The sequence below is a fragment of the Bos indicus x Bos taurus genome, chromosome 7, assembly GCF_003369695.1.
Source record: "Bos indicus x Bos taurus breed Angus x Brahman F1 hybrid chromosome 7, Bos_hybrid_MaternalHap_v2.0, whole genome shotgun sequence".
Classification (NCBI taxonomy): Eukaryota; Metazoa; Chordata; class Mammalia; order Artiodactyla; family Bovidae; genus Bos; species Bos indicus x Bos taurus.
In genome coordinates, this window is record NC_040082.1 from 60,574,405 (window position 1) to 60,592,760 (window position 18,356).

An 18,356-nucleotide genomic window follows, 5' to 3' on the forward strand; every position below is an offset into this window, starting at 1 on the left:
CCAGTGGGTGTGGAGTGATATTTCACTGTGGTTTTGATCTCCATTTCCCTGATGGCTCATGATATTGTCTGTTAACGTACTTATTGACCCCTAGTGTCTTTGGAGAAATACCTTTCAGATCCTTTGATATATTCACTGAATGAATAAATAATGAAAGTAGTTTGAAAAAGAGCTGAGAGAATCATTAGGAAGATCTCTAGGTACAGGTGCTTATGGGTTATTGGAAATAAATGTGTTCATAGTAATGCAACTTTGAAGGTAAGCAAGGACAGGGGAAACTGGTAGTGATGGAGTTGAGATCTGCGAGGTAGGACAGCAGCTATCACAGAGTCATTTGGGCATCGTACCTGAGAGCAGGAGTTTGGGATCATGTTTTTTCGGTGCTACAGAAACCGCATGTCTTCAGGTCATGTCTGTAATTCCCAATATATTGGAGGGGTATCCAAGAGTGAGGCTATCAAATTACCCCTCAAAGACTGTAATCAAAAAACTAAAGAAGAATCAGACCCACTTGACTGGTATAACTAATTCCTCTTTCCTCCCAGCTAACTGGAAGGGATAAATTATCAAAACTATCAATTATAGATTGTAGGTTTTGAAGACTAGGCCAACCCAGTTACTATTAATAGCCCACTACTTTCAAAAGCTTCCCTGGTGGCTCAGAGGTTAAAGCGTCTGCCTGTAATGCAGGAGACCTGGGTTCGATCCCTGGGTCAGGAAGATCCCCTGGCGAAGGAAATGGCAACCCACTCCAGTATTCTTGCCTGGAGAATCCCATGGATGGAGGAGCCTGGTGGGCTACAGTCCACGGGGTCGCAAAGAGTTGGACATGACTGAACAACTTAACTTTCACTAACTTTCACTTTCAAAAGTGAATGGGTTTGGACAATAAATTACTTGTCAAAAGTATCCTAGCTTTCCCATGTGTTACACCATGGTCTCCCCTATTTTCATCATTTCCAGCCTTGTTCTTTGACCTCTTTTCCTTCTTCCCTTTGTTTCCCACTGGGTGATTCAAGATTGTGGACTACTCTTCATTAATTAACTCATTAATTCACTAATGTTATCAATGACTCAGAGTGGAGCTAGACCTTGTAAGAATACCTGGCTGAAGAAAATGTTTCTTAAGAGGGCCAAGTAAACACCAGCAGGGAATTAATTATATGTTTTAAATACTAAGATAATTTTCCCTTACAAAGAGAAAATTGCTCCCTTTGTTCTGTAATCTTTTCTCATACAGTATAATGGAGGAAAAGCACCTTGTCTAAGGTGAACTTTCTTGTTTTGATTACAAAACTGTGGGACATAATAAATTAAATACTATTTTCTGATGTATTGGGACTAGCTGCTAAGTCACTTCAGTCGTGTCCGACTCTGTGCGACCCCATAGATGGCAGCCCACCAGGCTCCCCCGTCCCTGGGATTCTCCAGGCAAGAACACTGGACTGGGTTGCCATTTCCTTCTCCAATGCATGAAAGTGAAAAGTGAAAGTGAAGTTGCTCAGTCGTGTCCAACTCTTAGCGACCCCATGGACTGCAGCCTACCAGGTTCCTCTCTCCATGGGATTTCTCCAGGCAAGAGTCCTGGAGTGGGGTGCCATTGCCTTCTCTGGTATTGGGACTAGAAAGATACTTAAAATAATACTTTGAATAATCATCCAACATGACACTTATTAGGGAAAACTCTAGAATCATTTACTTTAAAAAAGTCAAGATGTTATTGACCGAATACCTATTGTCATCATTACTTAATTAATGGTCTTTCTAGCTAATGAAATAAAGTGGGAAATGGAAATAAGAAAAGGCTGTTTAGAAAGTAGACAATAAAATTACTTTTCAATGTAGAACATCTTTGTTTATCTAGAAAACTGAAGTAAGTCAACTGAAAAACCTCTTAGAATTAATAAGAGTTCATTAAGGTAGCTAGAGACAATGTAAATATATAAAAATGAGTAACATTTCTATATACCAGAAAACAGGACATAAAATGAAGGGAGTATCAGCTCTTTATGAAAACAATAGGAAATATGTGAATCTGTAAAGAAACCTAAAGGACCGAGATATCAAAAGTAACTTTTTCCGAATACATTATAAAAAAAAAACTTGAATAAACAGAAACACAGTCCATGTTTAGGAGTAGGGGGACTGACCCATTTATTCACCAATTAATCTGGAATAGTTAATGGCTGAGAGCAGCAAATATATACATGGGATAGAGATCAGGAGGAATGAAGAGTTAAAATGTAATACAAAGCTAAAGTAATTGAAAAGAAAAATCTAAAAACACACCCTATCATAAAGCAGAAGTCAATATATGACAAAAGAGACATCACAAATCAGTGATGGGGGATGGTCCATTTTTACATTTGATGGGCTATTTGGAAAAAAAATAGTCAATGTCTGAACTTCATACTTATATTTATGTGCAAAATAAGATTGTTCCCAAATAGATAATGAGTTAGATTTAACATGATATGGCTAAAAGAATGTGTTTAATTATGCACTTACTGAACAAATAAATATTTCTTATGTTTTAGAATAGTTAAGGTTCCATGCTTCCACTGCAGAGGGCACAGATCTGATCCCTGGTCAGGGACTAAGATCCCACATGCTGTGTACCAACCCTGGCCCCACCAAAAAAAAGAGAAAATTCTCTGCTTACATTTGTATTTAAGTATACATGACAGATGAAGTATATAATGTCTGACAAATCAGTAAGGAGAACGTTAAAATACTGGTATAAAATGGAGGTAAGACATGAACAGCCCACCTAAAGTGACCTAGTTAAGAAACAACAAGAGGGAAATATTTACTCTCACTTCTAAATTAATGTGACTCACTATCCTTGCTCATTATATTTGCAAAGAGCCACAAACTAGGCACTACCACCACATATCAATGGCAACTTTTTAAATGCTACTGTAGGCTAAGACCTCCAGTACAACACTGAACAGGACATTCTTGTCTGGTTCTGATCCTAGGGGGAAGTACTCAAGCATTTCATGATTGAGTATGATGCTATCATGCTGAGGAAATTTTCTTCTACTCCTAGTTTACAAAGTGTCTTTAATCAGGTCTGGATGTTAGATTCTGTCAAACAGTTTTCCTGTTTCATTCCCACTATTCTGGTTACTTCTTCTGTGTCTCTTTTGCTGTCATCTTCTTCCACTAATGCCGGAGTTCCAAGGCTTGATCCTATGCTGTTCTATACTTCTCCCACCTGTGAGCAATTTCTAGTTTCATGATTTTACATACCACCCATCTGCCAACTACTCCCACATCTCCATCCCAGACCACTCATTCTAGCCCCCACCTCATTTCCTAACCATTTCCTACCCAGCACTCTACTCAGATGTCTCAAAATAAACATGTCCAAAATAAAACTCATGATTTCCTGCTCCCAACCATGTTGAATGCATCTCACTTTAAAATACCTATCACTCAACTTCAAGAGGACTCACAGTGTTGGGGACAGCAAGAGAACTAGATTTCCTTAGTCCAATCAGTATCTTCCTCTCCTCCAGTCTGGACTCTAAAAGAGTAATCATTCCATATCTTCTCCTCAAACCTGTCACACTTCTGAGAGCATCATCACTCTCAGCTTATAGCTCTGCTTCCTATTTAAATGAAAAGATGAATACAATCAAAAAAGAATGTCTGCGAATCTTATCACTGCATCTACCCATTTACCTGCATTTATGCCACATGCTCTGTCTTACATCTTTTTAACTGTGAATGTTCCTATCTATGCTCCCATCTCAGAACAGTCTTGCCACTTATCCACAGGATCTCACTTCCTTTCCTCTACTGTAGGACAATATCCTAGTAATTCTCTCCGCTTTAGTCTTTATTATCTATATTTCCCTTCTACTGGATTATTTCCATCAGCTGAACGTTAAAAAAAGCCCCCAACTAAAAATAAAAAGTCACTCTCAACTCCATATGTACTACATGCTACCACGCCATGTCTCCATTATCCTTACATTTAATTTGAAAGAGCTATCAACTTGCTGTATTCATCTCTTTTCTCTTGAATCCACTCTAGTGGAGCTCCTAAATTCTACCTAAACTTCTTTGTCCAAGATCATCTATGATCTTTATATGTTGCTCAATCCAAGGATCAATTATCAGGTCACATTCTATAACCATCTGACATGAATAATGACTCTTTCCTAGGAACATTTTCCCCGCTTGTCTTCCCAGATAGAGTGAGCTTCTGGTGCTCTTCTGGTCAATAATACTTCCTGAATCTCCTTTGCTGGATACTGCTCACCTCCCCAAACTCTAAATATCAGGGAACCCCAGTTTTATTTCCAGACCTTTTTATTCTGGGGTTACGCATTCCATTGGTGAACTTATCAAGCCTCATGTCTTTAAGCACCACGTGTGTGTTAAAGAATCCCACATTTATACATTTTGTCCAGACCTCTTCCCTAAACTTGACTTTATTGCGTGCATGTCTAACAGGCACCACAAAATTAAATGATAGCTCCGTCTTTCTGGTTACTAGGATCAAAACCTGTAATTTTTCCTGATTCTTCTCTCTCCTCACTTCACTAAACCTTCAGTAAATTCCACCTTCAAAATATATTTGGACTCTATAACCAGTGCTTACCACTTCCACTGTACTCTTGCCTCTGTTTCGGTCTCCTATGCTGCTGTAACACATCATCACAAAACTAGTTGTGCTTAAAACAACACAAATGTGTTATCTTACAGCTCTGAAGGGCAGAAGTCTAAAGTGGGTCCTACAGAGCTAAAATCAAAGTGTTAGCAGAACGTTCATTCCAGAGGCTCTAGGGGAAAATCCAGTCCTGGTCTTTCCTAGTCTTTAGAGGTTACCCACTCGCCTTGGCTTGTGGCCAGTTCACTCCAACTCCTGCTTCCATGATCACATCTCCTTCTCTGATGCCACCACCACTGCTTTCCTCATATAAGGACCCTTGAGATTATATTAGGGACCTTCTGGATAATCTAGGTTAATTTAACCATTTTAAGATCCTTAGTTTATTTACCTCTGCCAAGTCCCTTCTGCCATACAAGGCAATATATTCACAGGTTTTAGTAATTAGGATATTGGGGGTGGGGACAGCACATTATTCTGCTTACCACAGCTTCCTAGGGGGTCTCTCTAACTTTCCTCACAGAAGTCAGAGAGTTCTTGGTAAAATCAAAGTTAGATCATGTCAATTCTCTACTCAAAACCCGTCAATGGCTTCCCATGTGACTCAAAGCAAAAAAACCAAATGCTTTACCATGGCCATATAAAAGGCTCTATACCATTCACACTTCTGTTAGATATTTCACCCTTCTTCCTCAAATTCTATTTGCTGTTCCCTCTTCCTGGACTGCTCCCCTCTCAGACACTGTCCCTGGCTTGGTCTATCATCTCCTTTCTGGTCTTTGCTTCTACATCACTCTCTCAGTGAGGTCTTTATTGATCATCCCAATCACACAATTTAACATCCACACCAACATTGTGTATGTGTGTCTATGCTTAGTCCTGTCCAAGTCTCTGTGACTCCATGGACTGTAGCTCCTGCCAGGCTCCTCTGTCCATGGGCCTTCCCAAGCAAGAATATTGGAGTAGATTGTCATTTCCTACTCCAGGGGATCTTCTCCACCCTGGGATTGAACCCAATCCTTGTGTCTCCTGCACTGGCAGGCAGATTCTTTACCACTGAGCAATCTGAGAAGCTACACACCAACATTACAAGTTACATTAGAAGAGAAGGTCTCAAATCAATGATTTAAAAGCTTCTAACTTAAGAAACTAGAAAAAGGGGGAAATAAACCCAAAGCAAGCAGAAGGAAAAAAAATAGAGTAGCAATTGATAAAATACAAATTATCAAAAGTCAGTCAAGAATAAACAGCTAATGGTTAAACAAGTAATCTGAATATCATTATATCTATTAAAGAAATAATTTATTGTTTAAATAATAGTTTAAACAATTTAGTTTAAAATCTTCCCATATAGAAAATTCCAGGCAAGACGGCTTCATTGATAAATTCTCCCCAAACATTTAAAGAACTAATACCAATTATATAGACTTTTCAAGAAAATGGAAGAGGGAAACCTTTTACGGTATGGAAAACAGACTTTACAACAAAACAAAACAACAGACGAGTATCAATATACAAGGCTTACAAGGAGACTAGAGTGTTTCTGGGGCCCTGTTACCTACAGACCTCCATGGGAGGGGGTTAAGGGAGGAAAGAGACACAGAAAATGCTGTGAGAAAACTTTTAGTCAGAAGCATCTCCTTTGAGCTCTTCTGTGCAACTGCTGTGTAAAAATGTTAGAGAAAATCAGAAGCGGAATAACATATGAATGAGAGCTTGATGCCACAGGCTTCCCTGGCTGGTATGCTTTAGCTCATTAAAGAGCTATATATTTTCTCATTAACTATTCAAACCAGGCCTGTCTGAGTTTATGCTTATTTGATAGGGACTGAACAACAATAAATGCTTATCAAGCCTGTTAGCCACAAAAATGATCAGAATTTCCATAGCACAACGGGAGAAGCAATAATATGAAAGATAAATCTAAGTACGCAGAAGAAAAAAAAATAACATTTCTTCTTTCTCAATTCAGTTAGCGAGAAATCCACCCCTCCCCCCAAAAAAAGGACCAAAAAATGTAGATAAAGCAGCAGCTTCAAAGACTTGATTCACCCTTGCTTAAATTTCCAAGAAAGGCCATGCATTAAACCCAGCCATATGAAATATTAAACTGCCAGATTTGTATTAACTTAAATGTACAATGCTCATTCTTGCATAATGAACTATGAAAAATAAAATATTAAGTCAGATCATCTCCAAAATGCCATTCTCCGATTTTAAAGACTCAATTGCCAAAAACCTGCTGTTGGCAGGGTTTTTCCACTTTGTTTTGACCAGCATTGGATGAACTGAAAAATGAAAATCTTTTAAGCAGCTACCAAGGAATAAGACTTGAGCACACCATGAGGAGATGATGTGGGGAATCAGGTCCTTTTCCAGAACAGTTTGATTTTTTTTTCCCCTGATAAGAGCATGTGAGATTGGTGCTATCTGCTCAGATGGAGGTAGGTCCCTGTTCTGGAGAACAGAGTGAGATACTGCAGACACAAAGCAGAAGGCAATGCAGAGAGTGCTGACCTACTTTCTTCCCTACTCATGACAACAGTAAATCACCAAAAAATGGGGTGCTTTTCTCCCCCAAGCAACAAAATAAATCCACCTTCAGGTTACTTCGTCTGAACTCAACTTTAATACCACAAACATTTGGAGTTAAAATTGCTTTACTCCTAAAAAGTTAGTACTTTAGAACAGAATTTCCCATTTCCAAAAGTGAACAGAAAGATGGGGAAGAAAGGTTTCTACAGGTTCCATCTGTCATCTCTCCCCTCCAGAAAGGAACAATAAGGTCTAGGAGCCAACTCCACACTGTGGGTGGGGGTCACAGAAAAGCCCCCAACAGAGGGGCCAGGGCTGCCTGAATACAGCAGTGTGGGTACAGCTACTGACATAAAAAGAGACTGGAAAAACCCAACACACAGTCTATACTGTGAATGGATGCTGACAGTAGCCTCAAAGAAACATATACTTTAATATTGTCTACATGCTACAGCGTATTAAACACCATGTTAAACTACTGGTGAATTAACTAACTAGTTTATTCAAGTTGATTAGCTTGCCTAGGCTTTATCAAACAAGCCAGTGATGCCTGACATCACTGCCCATACCAGGCTGAAGAGAGGGACAGCCATTAGCCACCTTAAAGGAGAGGTCCTTCGAGTATGAAACACATGGGCCAGGGTAGGTGAGATGCAGCTCCTAGAAATTTGCTTTATCCTCCTCAAAGAATTTCAAAATGTTAGTTACCAATCCTTTAAAATTGGGACTTACCAAAAAATCTGAATTGTTGACTTCTCTTTACAAATAATGAAAGAATCTAGCAATAATAGGCTGGAATGAAGTCACAGTTACCTCATTTAGAAATGGCACCTACTATCCAGTTTGTCATTACCATGCCCGCAATGTCTGCTGTATTTGTTGTCATTGAATCTGCCTAGCCCTATTTGCAAGCCAGGGTAGGATGGAGCCTGGGAAGGAATCTGGGAGAACAATCACAACAAGTAACACCTTTTTATCAAGGACATATACCAAATGGCAACTAATGGCACTCCAGTACTCTTGCCTGACAAATTCCATGGATGAAGGAACCTGGTAGGGTACAGTCCATGGGGTCGCAAAGAGTCGGACACAACTGAGTGAATTCACTTTCTTTTCTTTCTATACCTAATCCTAGGAATCATCCAGGTATTGTCCTGGGGTCTGCTCTAGTAGGAGAAATGAACTACAGAAGAGAGGGAGAAAGGTTGCCTCAGAAAGCACCTAGAGCCTGGGCAACAAGCCCGAGCCAAACGTGACTTATGCACACCAGCACTCCCATTAGAATCTACTAGACTCTCTTTTTCAAGGCTTTAATATCATTTATATAAATACTCTTAGTAGGTGTGATCAGCGTATGTTACCATCTGTTTCAGCCGATATGTGAAAGCATTGTCGCTTTTCAAGCATTTCAAAATCAAATGGAGAAGCAAAGGTATTAAAAATAAAGCACTGATAGGGTAATAAGGCAAGCCTGAGAAAAGAATGCCAAATCTTTAAAACCTGCTCTAAATTTATTTCATACAACTTGTTCATCCATGAACTTTCTGGACGTGATTAAATTTACTGTGCTTATTATCTGTATAGCTACTGACTGGCCAGTAACAGACTTAATGACTGGGTTAAAGCTGAAGAAACACTGATCAGATCATGTGGATCCACAGCTGACCCAACACACTAACACCCAGAGGAAGCAACTTTCATTTGCAAACTAACCCACATGGTTGAGAATGAGAACAAAGGCTCTAATTAACCTGCGTACCAGTCAGGATCCCAGATTAATCACCAGTCTTTACTTATTTTGGTCAGGAATCATGCATATGAAAGAGCCAAAGTAATGTTTATGGTGTATCTTAAAGCTGGTGGCAGGCATAACACGGAAACTTCATTCCTGTGATCTCTTATACTCCAGTTCCCTTGATTTATTCCTCTTTATTTGTGGTCAATGTCATCTGGCAGGACATTTAGAAAGAGGTTTAGGGTATGTCCATGACCATTCTCTGCCTCAGAAACTGGAGAAGCAACCTCTTCACCAAAACAGCACTGACACTACTCAGAAACCCCTATGAGGGGCACGGAGTATCAAGCCACACAAACACGATCAGCACACTTCACGGCAGAGAGCAGCTCATCTAACATTTAACAAAACAAGCATTCTTCTGCGTGCTTCAGTGTCTTTCTAAAGCCCCAGATGCTTAACCTAGCCTAATCACCAGCCTTACAATATGCCATTGGAAATGGAGAAAAGTTCTCAAGTTTTACCAGTAGCAGGCTGAAATACGTTATTAATATCTGTATCATAAGGGTACTTCAGGACACAGCAGATTAAGGCTTCCAGTTCTTGAACCTCATGCCCTCTAACAAGATCCAAACACTGGGCATAAAGATGGAGTGTGGGTGGGCAGCAGTTATCCTTTCAGGCTCATGGGGTAACAATCCTGATGCCAGGACTACCACATGTTGCAGATGGCCCTCCCTTAGAAAGGCCCTTAGCAATGGCCACTGCCTGCCCTCCATTTGCCAGCAGTGAAAAAGGCTATACATTTCAAATGAAGGGCAAGGAGACAGTAACGCATGACGCTTAAGCAAATATCACTGGAAGTTAAACATACATTTCTCTACATGGACTGTGGATCAGTATTTTGTCCTCAAGGCTTCTATCTAAGATCCTAAAAATGAAACTAATAAAATAAAATTGATTTCCACTTTAATAACCCAAATCCAATTGGTGATAGCTTAAACACTGCTGGTTGTACTTTACCTGAGGACAGAGGGCTTCTAGCTGGCTTGCAGACATTCGAACAAGCTTTACACCTTCTTCATTGTTGGAGATGGAACAGGCCAAGTTGGCCACCTAGAAGAAAAGATAAAAAAGGTCTTTGAAGATTTTTCTCTTTTGACTGCAAAGGAAAACAAATGTACATCTACCCCATCCCTGACCTTTAGAGAACAAATGAAAAAAGCACCAAAGGTGTTTTATTTCTCACAGACTGATTACCTGCTTATGAGGACAAATTTTTTAGCTCTGTGCTAAGGAAATTAAACAGACTCCTAACACATGTCACATTGTTGGTGGCAGAACCCTGAAAGATCCTAGGGCTTATAACTCATCAGATGTACATGGGCTCTAACCTGCCTGAACAGTAACCTCAGAACAAGGGTCTGCTGGTGTGGGCAGTGATGTGAGGAAAGCTAAGGAACCGAGGCACTAAAGAATCACTGGTACCCTCAACTACAATAAAAATGTATTTTGCAGCTATTCCTGAAAGAAGGAAATCGAAATTCTAAGTTGCTATTCTCATTTGACAGGTGAATGGATACTTAAAAGTCAAGATGAGTTTTATTTGAACGCAAGGCTATTTTTCAAATAAAAAAGAATAGCATTAACACATTGAGATGGAGGTAAGGCCATCCTCATAAGAAATGGGAAAAGAAACAGAGATGATATCCCATAGATAAGAACAAAACTGTCCTTCAACTGGTTTCTTCAAAGCACTGACAGCTGGACTCTTTCCTGAATGATGCTACTTCATTTGAACTAAAATCTTTACCTTCCCATCCAACTGCCTCAATGACACTACTCGTGTAGCCAGAGACAATCTTTCCAAGTTGTGTCATATTTCTTCTGCTGAAGCTCTGGCTGTGCTGAGAATGTTGCTCTGTAGTGGCTGCTAGTGCCATGATCACTTATCCACATTTCTAAATAAACAGGTTTGCCAATTCTGTTAGCAATACCAAGGACCAACTGAATACATGGTGCTAAGAGATACCTTCTCCCCAGTTGCAAACTGAGTTATGAATGATAGACGCATAGGCAGTTGAGTATCAGAAGCACACTCTGAAAACTTAAAATGCCAGAGTAAACAAGGGCAATTGCAATAATCTTTGATTTTCACTGCTTTACCCAAGTTAAACACATAAAGACACAAGAAAAATTACATACCATTACTGTTGTTTGCAGTGTTACAGTTAGGGATTATAAGCTTTCTGTAAGACTGCTAACTATCGTAACTAGAATCCTGCAATGCTTAATCATAAGGAGAAACAAAAGAACATGCAATTTAAACACAAAAATGTATGGAAAAAGAAAATTAAGTCAGATTTTAATGTGTAGGGGCCTTCAAAATCACATACAGAAGTAACATTTACACTCCCTAAAGGTTCCAACTCCACTTTCCAGTGTCAAGTGAACCTGAGCAAAGAGGCACTTCTATTCATGATGACAAGCTACAGAGCTGATTGTTGATTTCTATTTCTTTGCTTTAAAGTGCTGCAAAACATGACATAAAACTTTTACAAACATTATTCCTCAAATATACATTTTATGGTGCTCTACTGAAGGAGAAAGCTTTAATTAGAAGTGTTTATGAAACCATAGCTTCTATTGCTTCACTGCCTTAAGAAGGCATTTTGAAACCAAATAAGAAAGCATTTTGAAACCAAATATAAAATTGGAGGCTGATGACTGAATTAGCAATTTGGGACTAACAAAGACGCCTGGTCCCGCCCCATGCCCAACATTTTAATTTTAGGGGGCCAGTCAAATGTTAGATTCAGGAAGGTCTGTCACTGTTTCTGCCTTCAACTCTCTGGCCACCACACAATTTCACATTCTCCCAATTTTATAAATCTGTAAAACTCAGAAAAAAATATTTAAGTTAAGAAACAAATTGAATTCTGTACACCATCATTCCTGTTTTCTGACACAAATCCTAACAAAACAAAAGTTATGGAAGACTTATTCTTTATTTTAAAACATTAAAGTGTTTCTGATGTACTGTTGAAGCAGTAATGTTCTACAAGAGTACACTGCCTGTTTCAGGAGGCTACCCCGCCTGCCCTGGAAGGAGGAAGCGGGCGCCTGTCACTGACAGTCTTCTCCAGATGAATGAGCTTCAATTCACCCTCCAGGGACAGGGCTACTCACTTCTTACCATGGCAAATGTGCAAATGCAACATCTCAACCACAGCTCTCTTAGAAGCTAAATTCATATACTAGCGCCAGGCTTGACTGCCATGAAAGCTGGGTATAAGGGAAGGGGCTTCCTAAATAATCTCTTTGTGGGGCTCTAGAAATTTGGATAGCAGCTAACTAGACTGAAGAAGTTTCTAAAATCTGAATTAAAAACACTCAAAGCAGCTGACTTCCATAGAGAACCTAACAGAGCTGAAACTTTGGAGAGTGATGAGTCTCTAATTTGCTTTGGGAATAAATTGTCTTATCTTTGCAACCACAGTAACTTCATGTATTAATAATTTAAATGTCTTTGATTCCCACTAATCTAAGAGGTAGGCTAAGATTGACACTATGACTCCCACCTTTGAAATTGTGACACTGCTTCTGCACCACCTCTGCCTATTCCATTTAAGTGTGGACCTTGTAGACAAGCACAACATTTCAGAAAACATTCAACTACCCAAAAAAACAGCCCTGGGCTTTTGCTGGGTTTAGTAATAATCTGTGCTGTGTGGAAAAAAACTGTCACAGCCAGGCTGTGTAAAATCAACAAATATGACATCTGTACATGACAGAAAAGACAACTTTTCAGACACTGAGGAAAGCTCCAGAACTTCTTTATTAAATACAAGTTATTAAGCAAAGTTATAAGGCAGAAAAACTATATAATTATGACAAATTTTCCTGTTATACATGTGTTGGTGACTTTAAATAAATTTAAAATTTAAGTCAAACACAAGTTGCTTCCCACTGCCCCTTAAACTGGAACCTTTACAGGAAGAAAAGAAGAGATTTCTTTTTGTTCTTAGTAATAAATTAATGACCTACTCTCATAGTAGTCTATACCTGTTGTGGAGGTGAAACAAGTAAGAAGAACTGTGAAACAGGAAGCTTTTACGTCTAAGTAATGACCCCACAACCTGAGTAGCAAGCCATAAAGTTGAAGCTCAAAACCTCTATCACTTGCTACATGGTTTTAGGTCAAGCTACCACCTGAGATTTCTTTAAAAATGGTTAAGCTATCTGTACTCTCAAAAAAATCCAAAGTAATAATAAAATCAACTTTTCTAAACTTGTCAATATAGGAAGACAGAAGTTCCAATTGCACATCACATAAATATCAGAACCACACAAGAAATTTTTAACAATCATTTCCAAACCCACAGAAGAAATGATGATGGAACAGAGATTAAGCTTCTAACTTTCCATTTTCCAGGAAAGGGTCTTCTGACAGTCTTATTAGGAGGAATAAGATAGCTTACCCAAAAGTGAAGCACACAGGGGTGACAGAAAAGTTCCAAACTGGACTATGATGATGACTGCATAATTACAGTTACATAAATTTAGTAAAAACAACTGAATTGTACACTTAAAATGGGTGAATTTTATGGTCTGTAAATTATACCTCAATCATGTATTAGTATCTGTAAGCAACTGGCAGAAGTAAATATCAATGGAAATTTTTGGTGATGGAAGGTAATCTAAACCCAGGCATCAAAGAACTCCCACATGTGAATACCAGAATGTGAACCCACCAAACTCAGCTGGTAAAGAATCCGCCTGCAACGAGGGACACCTGGGTTCAATCCCTGGGTTGGGAAGATCCCCTGGAGAAGGGAAACGCTACCCACTGCCGTATTCTCGTCTGGAGAATTCCACAGACTGTATAGTCCACGGAGTGGGAAAGAGTCAGACACGACTAAACAACTTTTACTTTCACTTTCATACAAGGAACTGGGATCTTGGGCAAAAGTCAGCAAAAGAACTGTGTAATCAGATCTATGACTGCAAATAATCAAATGATCAAAAGTGGAGTATTAAAAAATGTTTTTTTACATTAATGGAAATAACAAAGTATACAAAATATAGAAAAGAAAAAACACACTCAAAAATAACTAGGCAGATTTGAGAAGGATCAAAATAGAATTTCAAGAGAAAAGTAATAATGACTACCATTTCTAGAAATTTAAAATAATACTGACAAGACACTGCTGAAAAGAGAATTATTAATCTGGAAGGTCAAACTGAAGAAATTATTCAGGAAAACTAAGACATTTTCATGACACGGAATCCATAAATTAAGAGACATGCAAGATAAATTGAGACTGTCTACTATTCAACTTTGAGGATTTCAGGAGGGAATACAGGGAGAATGGGGAAGAGGCCATACTCAAAGAGGTAGGTGAGGATGAAACAATTTTTAGATTTGGGAAGACAGATTTCTAAGCAGAGTAAATAAAAAAGAAATCTACACTCTGATACACTGAAGTAAAGCTTTAGAACAAAGCCAAGATGATTTTAAAAACAGCCAGAAAGTAAAAACAAATTATCTACAAAGAAAGCTCAGTGAGACTTCCTGTTGCTTTCTGAACAGCAACAATGGAAGCCAGAGAAAGGGTAATATCATCATCAAATCCCTGAAGAGGATAGTGAGGCGGAAATCCTCCTACGATTATATGTCCAATAAACTACTGTATTTTTTCAAGAATTAAGGCAAAATAAAAAATGAAGTCAAAACAAAACCAAAAACAATCTCAGAGCACTTATTCCAGACAGATCTTTCCTGCCTCAACTAAAGGCGTTTCATACAAAGATGCTTCAGGGAAAAGGAAACAATCCCATAAGGTTTAATGTCCAAGAAGAAATGAGAAGCAATGAAAATAGGGTATCGAGTAAAATTTATACAAAGTTGAAATAAGTTATTAAAGAAACACCAATGGTGTCTAACTCATGGGGCTAAAAATTAGAGAAATGAAATACTGTACAAGAATATTTAAGTTAGAGAATAACTAAAGTTAAAGCATTCTAAGATTCTCATATTGTTTCAGAAGGAGAAAAAGATACTCACTAACCTCAACCTCTGAGTTAAACATACATGCTTAAAAATATCTGGAGTTGCTACTAGTAAACAGAGTGTATGATTTCCAAACAAGAAGAGGGGGTGAAAAAATAGGAAGAAGTGGGAGGACTCAACCAATCCCAAAGAGAAAAACAGAGTCAGAAATAGAGGAGGGATTGAAAGCAGCGGGTTAAAAGGAAAGAGAGAATAAAAACGCAGTGGTAAGAATGAATCCACATGTCATGCCACACTTCAGTGAACAAAAGTAATCAACAACAACAACAACAAAAACCCCTGCTAACCTGAGTAACAGTAACTAAACTTATGCTATTTACAGGACACATTTAAAGCACAAAGAAACAGAAGGGTTGAACATTATTTTAAAAAAGAAAGCAAACTACACTGGTGTGATCGGGAGAAAGCACTGGACTCACAGCCCCTTAGTTCCCCTAATATTTTCATAGGGAGGCTGAAGGACAAGTGCTGGGTTAGCCCCTCAACAAATAACAGATGTCTGGACTCAACTTGGCGTCAACTGAATGTTATGACCTTGCCTTTTTAGAGAGAATGTACAAGCGGGGAAGAAAATGCATGGTACCTGCCACTACATTTATTACTAAAATACTGAGGGCCCTATCTATTAACTCATTCACTGTTCCTTATGTGAAAGTGCCACATTAGGAATTTTTTTTACTTTTTTACAATAGGCTTATTTCCCATGAAAAAGTGGGTATACTTCCTCCATTCTAAAGACAAAAACTAGACAACCAATTGTGTTTCTTCCTTTCCTCCATGCTACCAGGAAGTGCAATGCCACAATGAAACACAAGCATGGCAATTATAGTTCAGATGAGAAGTGTATGACTTCTCATCTGCATCACGATTTTCAACATCTGCCTTATCTTATGTTTTTGTTCAAAATGAGCCATACCAAATCAAATTTTAAGAGGCGGCAGGATATAAATATAAGGATCTCCGGTAACAGGATTAGAACTTGAATTTACTAAAACATCATAAACTATTTTAGACAGTTTTGTTATTTGATACTTTTAAAAAGCTTTTTTTTTTCATGTATAGATAACCACTCAGATGAAACTGTCATCATTTCCATTTACGTGTTACTATATGGACCACTTGAACAAGTTCCCTATTTCTGTCTAACCTCCTGAATAATCAGTAAGTAAAGCTAAGAATGGTGCCTGCCTAAACACTAGTCCATCAACTCTACTGGTGAGGCAACAGGATTATACTCTTTTCTGAAGCAGAGTGATTCCTTCTCATTCCTACCAAGGCCCTAAGAGAAAAGATTCTCAATGCTTCTTAAGAACAAAATGCATCCATCACCTTCACCTGACCATCCCAAAATTTGAGTAGGTGGTTAAATTCAGCCAAAAAAGCTGGTTAAGGTGTTAAAACAGTACATGCAAGACACTTTTGTCTTACACACCCCATTTATCTGAAATTGCACTCTTGAAAATTTGAGAAAATCAAGCTCAGTATGCTTAGGAAGTTGTTCCTAATTTCAAGGTCAGCATTCTCCCCCAAGAATACTTCACTGCTTTCATGCAAACATCCTACAGTACTAGAAAATTGAAGCTTCATTTGATTTGCTGTTTGTAAGAATTTCAGCCTACAGTATTGTACTGAGATACTGAGAAAATATCCAAGATGTCACAGGTAGATAGTATAAGGTCCTTGTTTAATTCAAATGCTCCTTACAGAGGCTTCTTCAAGGTCACTTTCCTGCGTATTATCAGCACACCACAGAATAAAAGTTATAATGCAGATCACTCAATTTGCAGTTAAAATACACGTTTCAAGCCAATAAAGCCATACCCTATGAAGTCCCGGAAAATGGGAAATACTTGGACCTGGGGTCGGGGGGACTGGGGGAGTGGCATAGCAAATAATGATAATCCAGCTCAAAATTGTACCAATTATATTTACTTTTTGGTTCTTAATTCACAAGACAATGAATGAAATACTATCTTATTGTAGCAAGTTCATTATAATAAGAGGCCTGTTTTAATACAATGTCTGGGACTGAGGGGAAAGGGATACTAAATGATAGTTTTTATAGGCAAGATTTCATGAATTATATTTTTCCTATTTCACTCTCAATTTGTGAAATCGAAAAAGGACCCAGAAGACAGCAAAATTAAAAAAGGAAAACTGATTCCTCTTTAGTTATTAAGCTGCTCACAGCAAAGGAGGTAGGCAAAGAATGAGGCAATTAAAAAGGACACGTGGATGTTGCACTAATGACAAAAAGGTTAATATTTCTGACAGAAAACAAATTTTTCACCTCAATACACTAAATTGACAAGCAACATAAAGAAATCATTAATTTGATATGGGAGAAAATCAGGTAGAAAAGGTGTTACTGTTATTATGAAGCATAGCCATGCCCTTTCATAAACAGATCAAAGACAAGCCCTCAGTGCTATGCTCCAGAACAGAAGAAAACAGTGGCGAGAAGGGTCACCAGCTCATTAATACTGACCCTTAGCTCCTGCTCCCCTACTCACTGGCCTTGAGACGCACAACCTCTATGTGCCCTTCACATAAGAAAAGGAACTCAATACCATGTGTGGAGCTAACAGATCCCACTGACAACTGTAGTGAGGCGTCAGAGGTCTTAGTCAGACCCTGAGAAAATAAGAGCAGTCACACAGCAAACACTGTTATTTGCTTTTTCCAGTAAAACCACAAAGTCATTTAATAAGGATCTGGTAGGCAGCAGGCACCACACAACCTTCCAAATACTATGCCCACACAGAGGGGCTGGAGAAATTCACTTCTGCTCCTAAAATCTTAAGAGTCAGTATATGATTTTTATTCTTCAAACTAATCTCATATTTTCAAAATGTGGTGTACAGAGAAGGCACCATAAAAGGTTCCCATTTCTCAGTGAATGCTATCCCTAATACTACTCAGAAACCATGAATACATTCAAAGCAACTTTACATGACATCCCAAATTAAGGCATTTTTTTACATTATTTTATTGGGGGGACAAAAATTAAGGAATTTGTAACTGATTGAGCAGTAAACTATATACAAAGAATTGTACAATCAACACAATGATTTCTAGTGGCAATGTGAAAGGTTCTATCCTATGCCTTGTCTCAGACAGTATTTTATAAACATCAGATTGGATAAAAGGAGAAAAGATATGCTTACTTTTTAAAAAAGAAAGAAATGACTAGTTTGGAAGGTATTGTCAATAATATTAACAGTAAAGCCAGCAACAGTCCTGACAGATAGAACACTAGACTGAATCTAAGAAGTTTATTCTGGATGAGTGTAAAAACAGAGAGAGTCCAAAAAAACGCAACTGCCCCGACAATGACCAGAACTGAGAAGATGGACCTGAGCAGCAGCACCTCTGAAGGCAAACCCTGG

General features: G+C 38.5%; 1 protein-coding gene across 4 annotated transcripts in view; it reads right to left on the reverse strand.

Moving 5' to 3' along the window:
- The window catches only part of CTNNA1 (catenin alpha 1), a 342,350-nt gene that overhangs the window by 24,693 nt on the left and 299,301 nt on the right, over positions 1 to 18,356 (reverse strand). For all 4 annotated transcript variants that reach the window (XM_027546354.1, XM_027546353.1, XM_027546355.1 and 1 more), the window contains one exon: positions 9,918 to 10,010. In XM_027546354.1, the coding sequence (XP_027402155.1) occupies positions 9,918 to 10,010 (93 nt within the window). The remainder of the gene's footprint in view (positions 1 to 9,917; positions 10,011 to 18,356) is intronic.